Source organism: Falco peregrinus, chromosome Z, assembly GCF_023634155.1.
Source record: "Falco peregrinus isolate bFalPer1 chromosome Z, bFalPer1.pri, whole genome shotgun sequence".
Lineage (NCBI taxonomy): Eukaryota > Metazoa > Chordata > Aves > Falconiformes > Falconidae > Falco > Falco peregrinus.
The window spans coordinates 61968340-61987137 of NC_073739.1; the positions used below are offsets into that span (position 1 = coordinate 61968340).

The 18798-nt window shown below is 38.1% G+C and overlaps 1 protein-coding gene across 6 annotated transcripts in view; it reads right to left on the minus strand.

Annotated features, from left to right (window-relative positions):
- Positions 1 to 18791, minus strand: part of NLN (neurolysin) — a 35329-nt gene extending 16538 nt beyond the window's left edge. For 4 of the 6 annotated variants that reach the window (XM_055790682.1, XM_055790681.1, XM_055790680.1 and 1 more), the window contains exons 1-3: positions 18648 to 18791; positions 7293 to 7549; positions 4689 to 4837 (exon numbers count right to left, since the gene is read on the minus strand). In XM_055790682.1, coding sequence (XP_055646657.1) covers positions 4689 to 4837; positions 7293 to 7549; positions 18648 to 18679 — 438 coding nt within the window. In that variant the 5' untranslated portion in view covers positions 18680 to 18791. Of the gene's footprint in view, positions 1 to 4688; positions 4838 to 7292; positions 7550 to 17576; positions 17626 to 18647 lie in introns of those variants that run through there. The other 2 variants (XM_055790683.1, XM_027791253.2) reach the window with 2 other exon arrangements.
- Positions 18792 to 18798: the final 7 nt, after the last annotated feature.

Genomic DNA, 18798 nt, shown 5'->3' on the forward strand with positions numbered 1-18798 from the left:
CATGCCATTTTGTCCTTAACTGAAAATAATGCTGGATACATTCTTATTTTAATTCCCCTCATCTAAAAGGGAACACTTAAATACGGGTATTAACTTACAGTCGTTGTTAAAAAGGACATATTCTATCTAAGTTCACCTTCAAATATGAGGCTGTTGGAACTAGCTCTGACTTGTCTCAACAACGCTCTCATCAGCTTACCTACATACAATTAATTCTTGATTAGCACCTCTGAAAAGTAAGGACGTTGAAACATGCAAATTTTATTAAAGTTACACAACTGTGTAGAGCTGTCAACTGATGACTTGCCAGTGCAACTACCTCTCTTCCTTAAACAGAAAAAATAAGGTGTATTGGAAGAGAAAATAAGAATAAAAACCAAAAGAGATACTTTGCCGTCATTTAAGAATAATCCATACAACATATAAACAATGTCTATTCCTACCAGTGCCCTCCATATAAGATTAAAAAATTAGGGAAAATTGGGTTTTAGATCCGTGAAAGAGCATAGAATAGTTTAGCTTTATTTTTTTTACTCCACAAATAGTCAGAAGTCCCAGTAGCATTATGCTACAACAGGACTGCTTAGCATTAGCAGAATTGTGCCTAAAACTCTTAGGCATATACCAATAGTCTATATGCAAGAAGTTCTAAGTCCAGTGAGAAAAATGACAATCCCTTAGTTTTGTGATAAACTGACTTTTCTAAAGCAATATGCAGATTAAACTTGTTTACTGATACTGTCGTATGATGAATGATGAATATTTTTTCTTTTTAATAGTCCCTGTTTACAGGTATTTTTTAAAAGAATCCATAGACACACAAAAGGATGACCTAACTACTACAGGTCACCACCCAGCTAAAGTCAATGATAATTGAGCCATGTGATTGTATGGTGCACCCTTCACCATGGCCATGACTTTTTTGCAGCACTTGGCCATTGCTTTTTTGTTTGTTTTTAAATAAAAGGATGTAAATGGTGGAAATCTCCTTTCGGGAGGAAAGTAAGTGAAGAAACTAATGTCCTCCACCCTCTCCATGTGAAACCTTATATCTCCACCCTCATTTGTGACAAATGCGTAAGCCAATCCACACAGAGTATTTCCCAACACAAAGATAAAAAGAATGCTAATTACCCTACCCAATGTGACATTCAGGCTTCCTGCTCTGTTCTGGCAAAGAATACTCCCTGAAATTCTGCAGCTTCATGAAGATCTTTATGCTACTCAGCACTACATCTAGGAGTATCAATGCTGTGATACCAAGTACAAAAATATTTGCATCAGAATCTTCACATACTGTTTTTCCACTGGATAACACACAATTCTAGGGTTCTTTTTTCTGACCTAAGACTAGTATGATAGAAAAAGCACAACATCAAAATTATAGAGGTGAAAAACGGAGATATGTCATTAACATTTATATTGTGCTAACTCTGCTGCAAGAGCAAAATAGAAAGGCTGAGGGAAAAAATGTACTCTAATCTCTATAAAAAGACACTGCTTTTATTACAGAAACAGTTGAAGACAGAGGATTGTGCTAAGTCTCAGTGAGTTATTTAGGCAAAACCCAGCAAAGATTTTAGGCAGAAGAAGGGAATTCACAAACACTAATTTTAAGCCCTTAAAGCCAGTGAATATTGACTCCTAAAGCTAAGAGAGAGAGAAAGGTTCTTTTGGGAAAGAGGAGAAAACTAAGTGTTCTTCATCCTTTACTTGATGTCTATACATCTCTCTATACACTTACAAAGAAATCAATGTTAAATAGCTTCTAATCTTAATATTAGTCTTTGTGAAGCTTATTTGCATCACAGACATACTTAAGTTAAGGATGATACACATTCAAAAAGACCTGTCAGGTCTTTAAGGATAAGCAAGCCTACCAGGCACAGGAACCAAGGGTGCTCTGTGGTCACCTCTGAACTTCGATCTGGTCAGGATGGTTGATGTCATCCTGGGTTTCCTTAATGAACAATTTCCACAACAGAAGTGCTTATTTCAAATACAGTACAGACATGAAATTCTGGAACTTTCCAAAAGTTTTAGAATGGTCATTGTTGATGATTTTGTATAGGATTTCATACTTGTTTTGGTCAACCAGACCACCTTATTCCATGAAGAAAATTTCAGGCAGAATAAGAAACAAAAACCTACTTAGAATATCGTGAACAAAACCTGCAGCAGCTATTTACATCAGGCTGTTTCCTGAGCGCATGTGGGTGGGGAAGATTGGCAACATTCTTAAGCATGCCCCTGCTAGCCAACATGTGCAGATGTTAGGAGTAATAAAATCTAAAATGGTTTCACTACCAAATTCACCTTTAATCCAAGTTGCAAACCCCAAAATAAGTTTTCTAAAGAAGATAAGGAGTGTATTCAACATGAATTCATGCAGGAATTTTTTCACCTCGTGTACAGAAACGAGACCAGATTACTTTCAGGTTTTTTAGTTTTAATAAATACAAAAACTTCACACATCTTTCACCATCAACAGTTCTCAAATAAAGCAGAATTTAGAAAGAATACTGAACAGTTGTTAATGTAGAAAAGTTTAGTCCTCATTGAAGGTATCAAAACTATTCAGGATGTCACTGAGACTAAGCAGACTCACACCATTTTTTAGTGGACTGACTGTATTATAAATAACATGGGAGTGTGAGGGTCTTCATTCTATTAATTGCATTTTAACCTGGCCCTTGTGCAGGATCAAGAAACTGAATTAATATACCTGAACTATTAAATCCTCAGTGAGGCCATGAAACCCCCAATTTAATAAAAATGTTTTACTAGCTCATTTAAACTGACAAAAGGATTTCAGCAAAGCATGTCTGTTTGTGGAAGGTCTTTGTTTGTTTGGGTTTTTTTTTTTATCATGTGCTCCTGGAACCTGACTTTTCAGCTGAGAGTTTCTAATAGGAGAAAGTATTAGAAATTTAGCAAAAGTTAACAAGAATTAGTCATTTGGAAATAGCAAGACTTGATCAGTCTGGCACTATTGGCTTTTTCACATCTGTTCTACAGCAAAAACTTCTACTACTTCCATCATCATTATGAAGTTGATATAAACTCAGAGGCTGCATCTTTGGAAAACTAATACTAAAACATGCTGCAGTTAAGCCAAGGAAAAGCTCTAAAAAAATTAAATGGAGATTTAAGCAGTGGTTGTAACTATTACAAAAGCCAAGTATTTCTGCAAAGGGAAATGAAGAAGGAAAGCACCAAATAAGAAAGTTAAAAAACCCCAAAGACTATACAAAAGTAATAGTAGCAAATAACAGCAATCAGTTTTCACTAGCTACTATCAGAAATTCCTGTAAATTAAAAATAGATAGATACACATATGGCAGATTAGCCCTAAATGTATCAGTGTATACTATACTGGAGGGTGGGGAAAATCACAGCGAATAATACATACCAAATAATTTAATTAGTAGCAACAGAGCAGGAAAAAAATCAACATAAGGCACTATCTGCCAACACCAACAGAAGGTCCTCAAAATGGGGCTGTTAAATACCTCTAAACACATAAACAAAAATATCCAGCTAGAGGAGAACACTTGAAAATGTGACTAAAAACCACAGCAATAGAAGATAATGGTATTAGAAGGCACTTTAATAAGGTGCTGCAAATATTATTCTGCTTCCCAGTCAACACTGCAAAAAACACAAAGAATATGCCAAGGAATAGGTCTCCAGTATATTATCAGTATCACATGAAGGTTAAAAATTGATGGGGTTGAAAGGAAAGATTCATGTCTGAAGCATTGACAAACGTATAAATTTCAGTTTTCACATTAGATAGCTTCCTTGCATTATCTTTAAATCACACTTTCGGAAAATTATTACTAAATGTAAATACATTACTACATGCATTTGAACAAAATCAAATGTTCTTGTTTGAGCTAGAAAATAAATAGTACAAATGAAGAATACAAGATACCTGTAGGTGCTCAATTAGAAGGGAAGCTAAAGAGAAACACAAAAGGGGTAGAAACTAGTTCAACAGTAAACGTATCTTTGGACTTGGTTTTCTTTTGAGGCTTAAGCAACATATGAGGAAGAGTATACAACATCGCTGTCTATAATTAGCAGATCAAAAGAGTTAATTTCAGAGGTTACTCCCAGTTATACATTCTCATTAACTTTCATGACACAAAACTAGAGTTTAAAATTGTAAATTCTCAACAATTTCAATAAAGGACAACTTTGGACAAAAATGCAAAAGTAGTATAAGCCAACCCAAATACACTGCTATATTGCCTCTTTTCTTCCTCCCCTCCTTGGTGATGTTCGGGGCAAAGCAGTTCAGGGAGCTCAACCAGCAGAAAACAATTTTATTTTTCCTGATGGGTTTTGTTCTGCTAGTTTAACTTCCTTGTACCAGCTTATTGGAAGATGAGACAAAAGTCAAAGCTATTGCAATTGAGGGCAGAAGCATACAGACACCTAGTCATGAGAAGCAAAGAGCAGGAGCCACAAGTTACAGTGGCTTAATGTTTTGTGGAACGACAGCCTGTTTGTACAGCTGTGTCCCACTAGGACGATTTGACTGCTACAGACACAGAGGAAACACACACAGTGATGAGGATCTTGAAAAGTGCTGCGGGTACTAATTTCTTTAGAGAAAAGTTTTTCACTGCTGGAATTTCATCTATATTTCCACATGTTATGCAGATATCATTGTGATTTACCTGCAAATAAACAATCTTCTGAAACACATCTTCTCTCATGCTCATCTCCACATCAAAATTAGAAAGCTTTTTGTCAGCTTCTGTACTTGCTAAGCGTACCTCTTTGTCAGGTGAGACATGCTGGGGAAAATCCAACATGCTTCTTTCCACTGTTTAAATAAAAGGCAATGAACACTTAACACAGAGGCTAGAAATGCTTTAAGGATAAGGAACTTGCCCCGCTTCTGATATTTACAGAAGACATAAGAAACAAGCACCCAAAACAACCTGACACTTCAGATCAGGCTTGAAAAAAAGTGACTACGAAAAATGTAAAAATGAATACATGAAACAACAAAACTGCACATCATTATAACAAATAAACATTTTACAGCAGCTATCTACTACCCAAGCCCAACTATCTCATCAACTTCTACAAAATTGACTGAAAGATGTATAAATATGATACATGATTTTTGAAAGATGAACTACTAGTAAGTGCAGACCAACGCTGTTTCATAGCTGGCACAGGTGCTTCCATGTTAGCTTTTAAAGTGAAAAGCTCCAAATCTTTCAAACAGGCTCATCTGTCCTAAAATTATTTTTTACATTATTATGAGAACAGTGTCAAATATCCATCTTCTCTTCTGTGTTTAGGAAACAACAAGGCAAACACAGAAGATGCTGTTTATGTATTCTGAACTTCTAGAGATCAGAAGCTGAGTAATAGTACTTTTTTAGATTACATTTTTGAGATTAAATAAGTCCTTGCTTATTAAAGGAATATTGCATCTTCTAATGACATTGAATAGAAATCCTTAAATAGAAAAGAACTGTTATGACCAGCTGAATTAATTTAATTCAAAACCAATTACAATTTAACCAACCTCCACCTCCCCAAAAGCACACTTTAGAGTAACAACCTTTTAGGATGATTTAAAGCTTTATAATTTTATGTAATCTGTAGCTGTTTTATCAAACCCTAAGATGCTCTCAGCTTGAAAAACCTTTGGAATGCAAATATGGGCATATAGTTCTTCTTGAAGTCCACAGGAAACTCCCCCCTCCCCACCACTCCCTGTCCTCATACCAAGATATTTCAAAATGATGAACTGAGTTTTGGCAGCTTCCAAGTGAAATATAAGGCCTGTTGTCATCTGTGTCTTTTCAGATAATAAGTTACAGTTACAGGGGTAGGTCTTTCATGTACTTGAGAAAGGGACACAGAGGCCTTAAAAATCCAAGGTTCTAATGGAAGTCTTGCTGTGGTAATACATCCTTATCATATGCCATGGGCTGTTTCACAGGTAATTCATGCTAATTTCACATACAGCTTTGAAGATTAGCATTAAAATGCTTCAATATGACCCACTACTGCAATAGCACGTAGAGAAAAAAGTATATCTTGGAAGATGCAAATCTCGGTGGTTGTGCTGGGAAGCTGATGGCCACTGTTTTTTGAATGACATATAGATTTTCCTTCTAATTTAATTTAAAGCAGAGAGTTTTATACCTTGGTGAAAAGACTTAAAATAATTACACCAAATACACTGATACAATTAAAACTGAATCTGACAGGAAGCTGTATGGATTAAGATTACTCAGCCTTTCTGCCAGCATCAATTCCAGTCAACTCAATGGATGTGCCTAAACTGTAATTCTAAGTAACGTGAAAACCAGACTAATATTACAGTACAATCATTTGAGCTACAGGCTACTCTTTTTCACAAGGCAAAGATTTTGCTCCAGGCCAAGGTGGCTGTTTTCAGCACTTCTGTTGCTATCAAAGATTTTTTCAGAGGATTTAAGGGAACTTGACATTTTGTTACACTGACTACTTTTTGAGAGTCATAAAGCCACCATTTGATAGGTTTTTCGAAACAAAGCCACCGAAAACACATTTTTATTTTTCCTTTCTCCTCTGACTGATAATTATTAACAAATTAACTGAATGACCTGTGTTTGACCATTAAGCCCCATCCATTTATTGGCATGTCTGGATAATTCATTCAGAACAATCTAGATGTGACTGCATGACCAACACCTCTCCCTGGGTTCTTCAAGGCCTTGCAGGCCATAATGTAAAAGCGATGAAGTAAAGCAGTCTTCTTTCAAAAATTTCCCCATTCTCAACCATCACATCTTCTACACTAGGAGCTTACCAACCTTTCCATCATTACATTTAACTAGCTTGTCTCAGATTCTGTAGTGTCTGAAAAAAGCACTGATTATCAGGTTTGAGTATACTAGGCTTACCACAAGCACCATACATTGTGCCCTAGCAGCTGTACAGAGCTGGAAAAGAAAATAAACTGTGGAGCTACACATGCAAAAAGAAAATAGGTGACCAATGCACTTTTCAGCATGCATCAAGGAGCATAGTTTTTTGCTAATCCTTATTTTTGTCTCTAGAATAAAGCAGCAGAAATTTGTAGCTGATCATGTTAGATACTGCTGGGAGGTTCTGAAAGATTATTATGAGTAGAGGACCCTTGAGAGGCCGCTACACATTCTAAACAAGAACAACATGAATCAGAATTGTAAGCAACAACTATCTTTCCTCATTGTTTCTTTATGCACAGATGGAATACCCTATGGAAAGAATCACAGAAAACATACACTAACCTGCATATTCCATTTCTATATCTGCCAAGGCCCGTACAGTATTTTCTTGTGTTACTTCTCCAATATCAAGCATCCCGACACTGTCATATACATGCTTTGTCCTCCTGATCAGTTCTTCTGTTCTTGTTCTAATTTGCTCTGGTGACAGGTCCCATCTCAAAAGGTTTTGGCCTGATGCTATGTACAAAGAAGCCTTCAGCTGGCTAGTAATTTCTGCTCCTAATGTCATTCTCAGCATAAGCCGTGGCCCAATGGACCTGAAAGTATAAAAAATATCAAGCAAGATATTATATAGCAAGATTCGAGTTCAAGAGGTAGTTTACAGTAAACATTAAAAAAAAGGCAACCGACCTTAAAGAACATTTTTAGAAGCAAGAACAGTCCTTTTTAGAGCCATAGCTTGTCCAACAGGACCATACACAGCCATTACCCTTATCAGTTCAGTCTAATTTTAAATAAATCAGAGGTCTGTTTTCTGCATTTTCCCTCTAAAGGATGACTAAGTGCAGACAGGGATAGAAACTTTGGTATTGACAAAACCAGAGAAATTAAGTTACTATTCAATCTTCTAAGAGAAACAGAATTACAGTTACTGAAACTACAGAAAGAGACAGCATTTGCATTTTTGAAATAAGGAATAAACCCCATATAGTGATTTGTAGATTATGAAGACCAAGAACTGTAAAGATGCGTAAAACAAGACACAGAAAAAGTCATTTGGTCACATTCACTACAACAAAGAGTTTTATACCTACAGGATGCCTGCCACAATATGCCATGAGAGGAAAACTTCTAGTTGTTGTTCACTTAAAAATTTATTCCTTTAATTGTTCTGGATTTTAAATAGACAGTTTTACTCTATCATCAGAAAAGGTACATAAGTTTACTGTAATTTATGTACTATTAATCCTGATTGTATGTCAACTATATTTCAGCTTTAGCTAACAGAAAAATTTACATATCCAACTGATCTTAGCGTGCTGTACAATCAATGGCTGCCTTCTCACTAATCTTTTTGACAATACTAAAAAAAAAAAGTGACTTGGAGCAATTACTCCAAATACAAGTTAAGAATATAACAGGCTTCTACCCTCCCACCCCAACAAAAAACTCTCAGCCTGCTTGTATGAAGGAGAAGGACACAGATTCAGGCAACTGACTATAAAGTGGGGTTTACAGAAATCCACACAGTCAACAAGATACTCACCTGGTGACTATATTAATAGTTCAGTTCTATATGAAATAGTTGCTGAGGAAGATCATATTCTGATAGTAATTAAAAGACAGTTTGCATTCAAGGAGTAAAACTTGCTGCAATGTTTAGTATTATAGAAGGATCATAGCAGCATCATAGGAGGATCTCTGACTGGCAGAGACTATCAGCCTCCCCATTTCAGTTGCATAATTTTAAAAAACCATAATAATCACATGTTGCTATGGTAATAATGAAAACTTAAAACTTTCAACCATATCTAAAGAAATACAAGAACACACACAGAGAGCCTGCTAGTAAAAGGAAAGTTTACCTAACACTATTTTACATGAAATACCTTTTTCTCTTAATGCTAGCCACTGTACCTCTATTAATTTTATTGCAAAACCAGTCTGGTATGTGCCTAAGTGCTCAGATAGGTTTTGGCATACAATTCAGAGAGCATGCATAGAAGGACAGGCAATTTTAGCCTGAAGGAAACACAAAGCAGAAGAGTGAAATGCAAACAATCTGAAAAGAGCCACATGCAGGGCTTCTGTTTGAAGGTAAGACTTTTTGTTTAAAAGTCTCACTCATCTGTAAGAGGAACTACCTAGAAATAGCCTAGCCAAAATTATTTTTATGCAAGACAACATTTCTATCTATGTGTTGAGATTTTTTTTCCTTGTTGCCACAGTTTTTTCAAAGCATCCCATACCAGTGTGTAGGCAAGATGTTCACTTTTCCCTTCTACTGGCATAAAGGAACATCAATGCCTAGTATATTGATGATTTAACTCTGAAAACGAAGCCTGAATAAAGAATATTCCTTCCACCCCTGTTGTATCTCTCCAACACCAACTCAGTTCCGACATTAATGCCTTAGTAGCTTCTCCACTGGACTACTGAAACTCTGAATCTCAGAAGTTTATCACAAATGAAGTGGCTTTCATGAAAGCAAATAGCTAAGTATTAGCGTTCTCAGAATGCATTAGTTTCGCATCCCCCAAAACCACTGAATTCTACCCTGAATCTACAAATCCACTAAAGAATAGTACTTCATTAATTTATGAACAGCTTCCCACTGGACTGCCATATGTCTAGTTTCTTCACACACTGCTAGTGCAACTCTGGAGAACCTCACAGGAGCTGAAGGGGAACGTCCTCAAAAGTAGGTTCAAGGCTCTGAACTCTACCCTGACCCCTGAGATCATCAGAAAGGATATGAAATGCACCAAAATAAGGTAAAAATAAAATAGAATCAAAGAAGCACAACAGCCTGATCATAAAAGCTGACAGCTATGCTAAAGTGCAGGATATGAAGCAGGTATTCTTTCTTAAATGGAACCTACAGCCTTCTGTCATTCATTCACCTTCACCTAGACACGTAGAAAACACAGCCCTGTCACTGACCATTTACATATTATCAGAAACAAACACTCAAACAGATTATATTAATTTCAACCTTTCCAACAAGTTTAATTAATAAAGTTGGACCAACTTCATGAACTTGAATGCACAGCATTACTTTTAAATACCAAAAAAAGATGCCACCTGATCTTAGTTGGCTACTTGTGTGGAGGAATATAAATTTGACAGCTGCATAAGTGACTGTCATAAATACTAGCAAGTGGTTGTCTTATCTGTTAAGACAGGAAAGCACAGAAATGCCTAGTTTTGAAGTGTTCATACCTTGTCTCCCCCTGCTGACACAAGGAAGCAGTCATTTATGTAGATTAACAAAGGCAATACAAATAGAAAGACCTGGAAGTCTTTCTAATTGACCACATGAAGGTGGGCCTTCAAAAACTGTAATGCAAGATTTCACGTAAAACCAATTACTACATACAAATCTTCAAATAACCATTTAAAGACATGTGTTATCTTGCTACCAGTCACTCAGATTGTACTTAGGGCCAAGGTAACTAACATCAGATTAACAAATAACAACATGCAAGTAAAACTATATGCATAGGTGAAATCTTGGGCATTTCTTTCATGGCTTAGTATTTCATACTTCGTCTACATAAAACTATAAATAAATCCTCCAAACTCCATGTATCTACCGCAATAAAACTCGTAATTAACTAACCTGATCTTGCTTGTTCAAGAAAGAAACAAAAATAATGCCAAAATGAAAGATTAAATAGATTATAACGAAACAAGAAAGAAAAGTACAGCTAAAACAGTATGTTTCAAAAATGCCCTGCAACTACACTTTGCATGTTATTAGAGAGAAAATATTACAGTAAATTGTATCACTGAGTGAAACTTGAACTTCCCAGATATAAACTGGAAAATAAATTCTATTAATAACGTTAGGAACCAGATGCAGCAGCAAATGGCTTTTTTCAAACAGCAACTGAACCAACAAGATGCAATTATTATTTTAGGCTTGCTTTTGGTAAACGGTAGCAACATTATAGAAGAGTCAACCATTGCTTGGACTGAGCAATCAGAGGCTGATTCAGTTTAAATTAGACAGAAGGCTAAACAAATGTAGGCCTTTAAATAGTGTTACACGTATAATGCAATTACCCTATGGGGCCACAGGTAGGCTGTTGCTAATGCCTGAACTGACTAGTTCAAGCCATTTCAGGTATTACACTCAGTTTTGTGCAGTACAGAACAGTAGATGTGTCTAAACAAGCCTGGCTTAAGGATAAGGTTCATGTCTAGCAGGAGTATCGCCTTAAGATATTCTTCTTCCCGTTCCTCCTTCTGCTGCTCATTTCTACCCCTGTACACCATTCTGTCAATGACAGCAACATAACTGTTGGTAGGGACATACTTCAAAAAGAGTCAGTATACAGGTGAATAAAGTGGACCAAAAAATATGCAGGGGGTGGACAGCTTTTTTTCAGCTTATCAGTTCCATCATCTATGTTATGAGTGACTTCATAACAGTTGTGCTGGCCTAAATGAAGGATCAAAAGTGTCAATAGCCACCTATTTTTTTATATATATATATATATAAAATATATATATAAAATTAAGCCTGCACTACTGCTAGAAACATACATGAAAAGCATTAGCAAAAGAAGTTTCAAGATGATTGCTGTCATTAAGCATACCATTTAAATGTTCCAAAGTGGAAAGGGTTCTTGATGCTGAGGCAATACTGACATATAGGAACAAATTAAAATAAATCGGTCAGGAATACATGTAAGCTAGAATTTTAAGAGACATCTGTAACCTTCAGGGCAGTGAGATTCTGAAACAGCTGCCCAGTAAGCACCAGGAATTGAAAACACCTCTATTTATAACATGGACCTTGACCAGCTTATAAAATGGATTATATTACTTGGTTACCTAAGGTAGCACAGGACTAGACTTGATCGCTCCAATTGTCCCTTCTAGTCCCTATGTTCCTGCAAGGTCCTTTAAAATTAAAGCACTTTATTTACATTGCATTTTTACTATGAGTATCTAACCGGCCTCTGTTGGCAGCTTGCACTGGCCTTTTTCTTGGGTGAGCCCTATGGCATCTAATAGTGTCAGTGGAATGACATAAGGACAAACAGAAATATATTATGCATTTGTGCACGCTTCATCCACCTACAGTAAGTTCAGGAGGAAAGGCACACAAGGTTTAGTCTGGACTTTCAGCTACAATAAGAAGTATTATAGAAGTAGCCGTTTCCACAAATTATGGATAAAATTATATCACACAGAAATTATTTCCACAAAAATAATCTGCCAATTCCAAAAGGAGTAAGAATGATAATTTCTACCAAAAGCAGTGTAAGGTGAATAACAACTTAAAATCTTAGTAGCTACTTCTAAAAGAGGATTTTTAACTAGAAAACAAAGCTTCTAGTTACAGACTGCCATCATTGCTATTTTTGCTAGAATGCCAGGTCATTTATTTTACCAAGAAATCTACAATTTGATAACTTGCTGCATCTGGAAAATTTAAATTTGATTTGATTTTAGAAAGGAGAAGGACCTTTATAATACTCTATTAAGGCAATACAGGGGCCAATATAACTGCTGTGAAGACAAACAAAGCAATTGAATTTGCAGACTGATTTTTAACTCGTGCAGTATTTTAAAAGTATTAAACATTTATGTAAGTCTAGTTTTGTTTATAAACATTTTCTGTGATTGGAACATGCCAAGCAACCCTCTGTTCGCATGTTCCATTAATACTATTAAAATAAAACAAGAAAGCCACAACCTGTGAAGCAGAAGCAGCAAAAGAGTACCAGCTTTAGAAAATACAAACACAAAAACGTGTAAGCTTGTCCACAATATGCTCCTACTACTGATAATCATAATACAGTCAAGATTTAAGCCTTCTGCCTCATTTAAATCTGATTATATTACAGATTATCTATGATTCCACCCAAGACTCTTTAATGGAACTTCCAGTTTTCAAATTATTCTTCACCTAAACAGTATTAGTTACAATGACAGGTATAATTTTACAGAATAAAGTCTGTAACAAATGTGTTTCTGGGAAACATAAACACAGACCAGTTTATTGTACTTGCTAATAAATCTGCCAGTTCCATGTAGCCATGCAAAAATCAGTGTATCACCTTCATGTAGAATGGAAAACCGTATCTTCTGCTGACAAAAGATGTGGGATCACACCTTCAGGGGTAAAGTGGCAGCCAAGATTTTAAGAACAGAGAAAGAAAGACATAGAGAGGGGGGTCTCAAATTCAGACAACTTTATCATCTTCTCATTTTTTAATACTCTAATAGTAAATAAATACAGTTAAGTTTTTTCTTGCTGCACTACACGCATACTTCAGGGGACATTCCTATGGATATAAATAAGGGCAGATTTGGAAATCACAATGAACAACTTTTTCAATCCATAATTTACTATATGAAGCTTTGTAAAAGCTACCAAATTAAAATTGAGAACAACAGTGCGATCATTTTGGTCTCTTTTTTGAAACAGCAGATCTCAAGTTAAATAACACTTCCTAATCCTACAGGCTGCAGAAGAAGCAATGCTGCATGCTGGAAGCCAGCATTGAGTAAGTGAAGACCATACTCACTACGTTCCGCAATCGATGTTCACAGGGTCTGAATGTTTTGACTCCTCCTAGCGGCCTTGTTAAAAAAAACCCCACAAACTAAAAAAACTAGACATGTCCCGTTAAGGCAATATAAAAACAGACAGGACAAATTATTTAATAATTGAATAATAAGCCATATGTTGGCATTTCCCTGAAGTAAGACTCAAGTGCTACAAAGCATATATAAATGACAGCAGATAGGCATGGTTTAAGCAAAGCTTTGTAACAGTCAAGCCTCATATGGAGTAGAATTTTTCTTTTTCTTTAAATGAAGAAGTTAAAAAGCATCTCAGAAACAAACCACCATGAGTATTCATCAGCATCTAATATAACCTAAGAGACAGTGCAGTCGGTCTGTGTTCTCAGGATGGATTTTATGACAGAAATTTAACAGGCTAAAAACTGTATTATTTAGAGATCCTTAATTCTTGGATTTTAAATACCTCTCCATGTTGTTTCAGTTTTGACTTACACCTTCAGACAAGTAATTGTATATTTTATAGTAAAGCAAGGCCAAAAATCAAACAAAGCAGAGGACCGAGTAACACAAGGCCAAAACAAGAAGGGGTGGTGCGGTGTGGGAAAATCCAAGACAGAACAAGCAAAGTACAGTTAAATAGCTCAAAGCTAATCACAGCGCAACATTATTACAACTGAGCCACAGGAATGAGTCTACGGCCCTACAATATAAGTCATCACTTTTTCCTGCTGGACAAACATATTTGAAATCCTTGTTACAGTTCACTTCTCAGTCCTTTCTTCTGTTTGGCTCTTGACTGTGTAAGGAACAGTAAATACATGCCTTGAATTCCTGGGCCATTTTCCTTAAGAAGTACTTGGCTCTGTGTCACAACTGTGTTTGGCACGGACAGCTCTCACTACAGCAAAAGGATAGCAAGTTAAGTACTTCCTAATTTAAAGCTCCATAACCACCACTACAGATTGTTTTGGTGGTTTTTTTTCTTAAGCTGCATTTGAAGGAATAGAACTAAACAATTAATTCTGTCACTACACTTTTCAGAAAAAAAAGCATTCTCTGCAAAGTAATTCACTGTACACTCTATATTTGGTATGCTTCTAATAATACACACTTGTAACTGTTCAGATCGATGTGAAAGAGTCAAAAAGCTACAAGTTATACAAACATTTTAAAGTCTTTATTCATACATACATTACCCTCAGTGCTGCTTTTGTGACTTTTCTATCTGGCAAAAGATGTTAACTGGTTTCTCTGACAGAATCAACATCAGAATTAGACAGCAGAATTAACAACAGAATTAACATCAACAGCAAAGTAAGTGAAAAAGGTGCTCTGCAGCAGCTAACAGAAAATCCAGACCTTAAGTGGGAACTCATACATGTGCATAACATGTTACAAATTACATATATTCTCTCCTTTTCCCCTTAGCTCCCTCCAACAACAGGATTTTGGAAACTGGTCTGATTGACATGAGGGGGTGATTTCCACACAGTAGTCTGGAGTGGAACACACAGAAGTGTCAGGATACTGTTTCTGTGGAGTGTCTGATCTCTAAAATTATGGTATCTATCATTCTAGAAAAAAACCCCAAACAAACAAAAAAACCCCAACCAAACCCAAAATTACTAGTACTGCTAAACTAGGCTTCAAACCCATACCGTGAACTGAACCCATTCTGCGTTACAGCAAAAGTCCATCACATCACAACTTGCTTGGATGATCTTAGGAAGAAAGTTGAGCGACTTTTCAACACTCACATGCAAACACTAAGTGTACTACACTTAATTTGATGGAGGAGGTGCTCATTAGGGTTATCTTACTGGTTTTATCTTATTGTTTAATTCTACCATCAGGTGAACCATGGAAACACAGTGGAAAAAAATGTTGCATTTAAGGCCTTACAGCTCTCAGGTGCTGCTGTATAAGCATCTACCATTTATCTATCATGCCTGCAATAAACAGCAGGTAAAGTGCATGTTATTTAGTGCAAACACTACACACTATTACTGTCAGGATAGTTCAGTACTTGAATGCAATCAGCTTACGCATGAAAAACAGCTTGTTGACTCCAACTGAATAAGAAATTGTGCTGCAAGACAGAGAAAACTGTTGAGGAGGGTTTGTGAACACAAAAGCTTTCTTTGATTTACACCCAGTTCATTAGTTCAGCCTGTACCATGGAAATACCCTTTGATTTCCCATTGATCTTAAGTCTTAAGTCAAGGCACTGAGAAATGTTCTTTGCCATGATTAGTTAGGTGGAAAACTATGCTTTCATGGCAGATGATGACCTAATCTCACTTACTTGCACCATTTTAAATCACTTCTTCTTGGGAACATGGTGCGTTATAACATGCTGTGGTCAGTTCAATGCTTGCAAAATGCCGAACGCACTCTGTGCTACAGTGTGCGGCTCAACACCACAAATTAGGCAAGCAAATGAAACCTGCTTTCTGCTCTGGCTTTTGAGTGAGTATTGACTTAAGAACACCAAGTACTTCCCAGGCTGGTTCCAGGCTATGTGAAAGATTGTTCCAGCATGGTAAGTATGGCCAAGAATTTCACTCCTTCTACAGTAGAAATAAAAAGTGTCTTTGTTAAAGACTGAACTCTTTTAGGAATGGTATGATGAACACATGCACACCCAATCATATTTTGCACAGAGACAAGTGTCATTCACCCCATCCTCACCTCGCCTTCCCTAATCTAAATACATGTAACATGTACAGTAAAAGAGTCTCCTCTACAGAGGGAAATCCTAGATTCACAAATCTACGGGAATTCTTTGAAGAAGTCACAACAGACATAGATCAGTTAATAAAATATATTTGATTTTCAAAGGCTGTCGACCAGAAGTTTCTAAAGAAACCGTGCTGCTGTGAGATGAGACGGGCTATCCTCTTATGGGTAAATGGTTACAAGCTAAGACAGAAACAGAAATGGCTGCTCATTTTCCTGAATGGAACTAGGTTACCAGTGGAGCCCTGCAGGGTTCCATGCTGGGTTCTGTTCTCTCACATATTTATATCTGATCTACAAAAAGGTGAGACAGATGAAGTGACAAAATTTACTGATGATAACACAGTGTACTAAAGGCAGCCACAAAAATATGTGAAAGGATGTCACAACATGGAGTAAAGTTTAAAACCACTAACAAAGTGAATTTCAGTCTTAATTACTGTGAAATGACACACACTTCTGACTTTACATACACAGCGATGAGCTGTGAGCTGATCCAGACATTCTGGAGATCTAATGGTTTAACAAAAACATCAGCCAAGAAGCAGCTGAAAAGCAGGCAATGGTTCGATTTAGTAGAAGCGGAACAGAACAAAACGCAGATTCATTATACCAGTCTGTAACACCATGAAGCACAAACATACTATGTGCAAATCTGATCCTCCCAACAATTACAAACTCTGCTGTCTTCTGTTCTCCCACCTGCTGAAACCTTTTTCTGTTCAACCAAGGCATGACAAGTTAGTAACGATCAGCTGCAGTAAGCAATGGACTCCATTCAAAGAACAAGTAACTAGGCTGGGATTCTTCAGACTGGGCAAAAACCCCAAAATAAAACAAAAACACAGAGGAAGTACTTCAGAGATGTATACAATCATGAACAGAATGGAAAGAATGAACAGGTACCAATTCCCCCTGCCCCCCCCCCCCCCCTTACCTCTGATGTAACCCAGGAGGAGATCAAACAGTTTTAGGAAGCTGTTTCAATACAAAAAGGTATTAATGGAAAATTTTTTAACATTAACAAAGTACAGTGACCATTTCCTGCTGTACTTACAACAAGTGGTGAAAAAGGTATTTAAATCAATATCAAATACTTTATTATTACTTAAGAAGAAGGTACCTTCAGTTTCCAAATGCAGCTTACAAAAAGATAGACCTTTTAATTTTTTCTAAAGAAAAAAAAAACTTCCATCCTTCTTTTCCTTTCTTTCCTTCTTTTTGTTGGAAAAATCTATAGGACTAACAAGGACAGTAAACACGAAATATGGACAACAGTGAAAATGACTATATAAAAAGGATGCAAATGTATATTAGGAAAAGAAAATAGTTGTGTACCTTACTTGAAAACTGTAAATTGGTCAATCGATTTACAACAGCAGGAGCCCTATAAAAAGAAAAGGTTCTGGATCTTATTTTCTAACTGCTAGTACCCCTCAATCCTAACACGACCTGAACAAAGGCTGTGAAATAGGACAAAACCGGTCTATTTTATGCAGTAAGCACACAACTGTCATTTCTTAAAGGTCAATAAGGGGTAACCATCTTCATTTTATGCTCAAACTCAACTCCATTCTCATTACCACAACGCATTTACATTGTGACCCTCTTACTATTTCCATGTTTCCTATTAAATCTGGTCCTTTGCTCATATTCCTCTGCCCTCTCAATTTCTCCAGTGCTCATTTGTCTAGTCCGTCCAGAACTGCCTACAAGCCGCCTTCTACACGGATTTTCTGGGTTCGTTCAGAGCTAGTATTCATTACAGAGCTTAATCCTTTATTGTTAAAAGCCTTCGCTAACGTATCTGCAGCCGTCCCGCCCCTCATGTAATGCTGAAATAGTGACACCCCTTTCTGTAAAGCTACGTGAGGCACACCGCCCGGTGTCGCCCCCCACGCCGCCCGCTGCAGGGCCCCGCCGCCGCAGCCATTGCTCCCCTGCCCGCTTCTCCAGCGGTACCTCTGAACACCCGGTGCAGGGACCGCAGGGCAGAGCCCTCGCCTGCCCCGCCCCGCCCCCCGGCAGCGGTACGTTACGAAGGTTATTTCAGGGAAGGCGGACTGCGGGAAACACGCTGGGAGCTGAGGCCTCACACCCCCCAGACTGTCACACTTCCCGTCCTATTGTCTGCCTGGCCCCGGCGCACGCCCCGCACACCCGCGGCCCGCACCGCACCGCCCCGCCGGCCAGCGGGCGCTTCTCTCCTCGAAGCCGCCCGGCAGCTCTCCCCGCGGCGCGGCCGCACTGGCCTCAGCCAGGACGCCCGGCCCCGGCCCGGCTCCCCCGAGGGACGAGGTCCCGCCCGTCAGCCGCGGGCGGCTGTAGGAGGCTTCCAGTCGGGCGGCGCTCGCCCCAGAGACCGCCCGCCGCCGGGCCCTGAGGCGCCCCCTCCCGCCCCGCGCCTACCTGCGAGCCGCGCCCGCACACGCGGCCAGCATGGGGAGGGGGCTCGGGCAGGGGGGCCGGGCCAGCACCGCTACCGCTACCGCCGCGCGCCCGCTTCCGCCGCCGCCTCCCCACGCCCTTCCCGCCGCTACCGACCGAGCAGCCCGCGCGC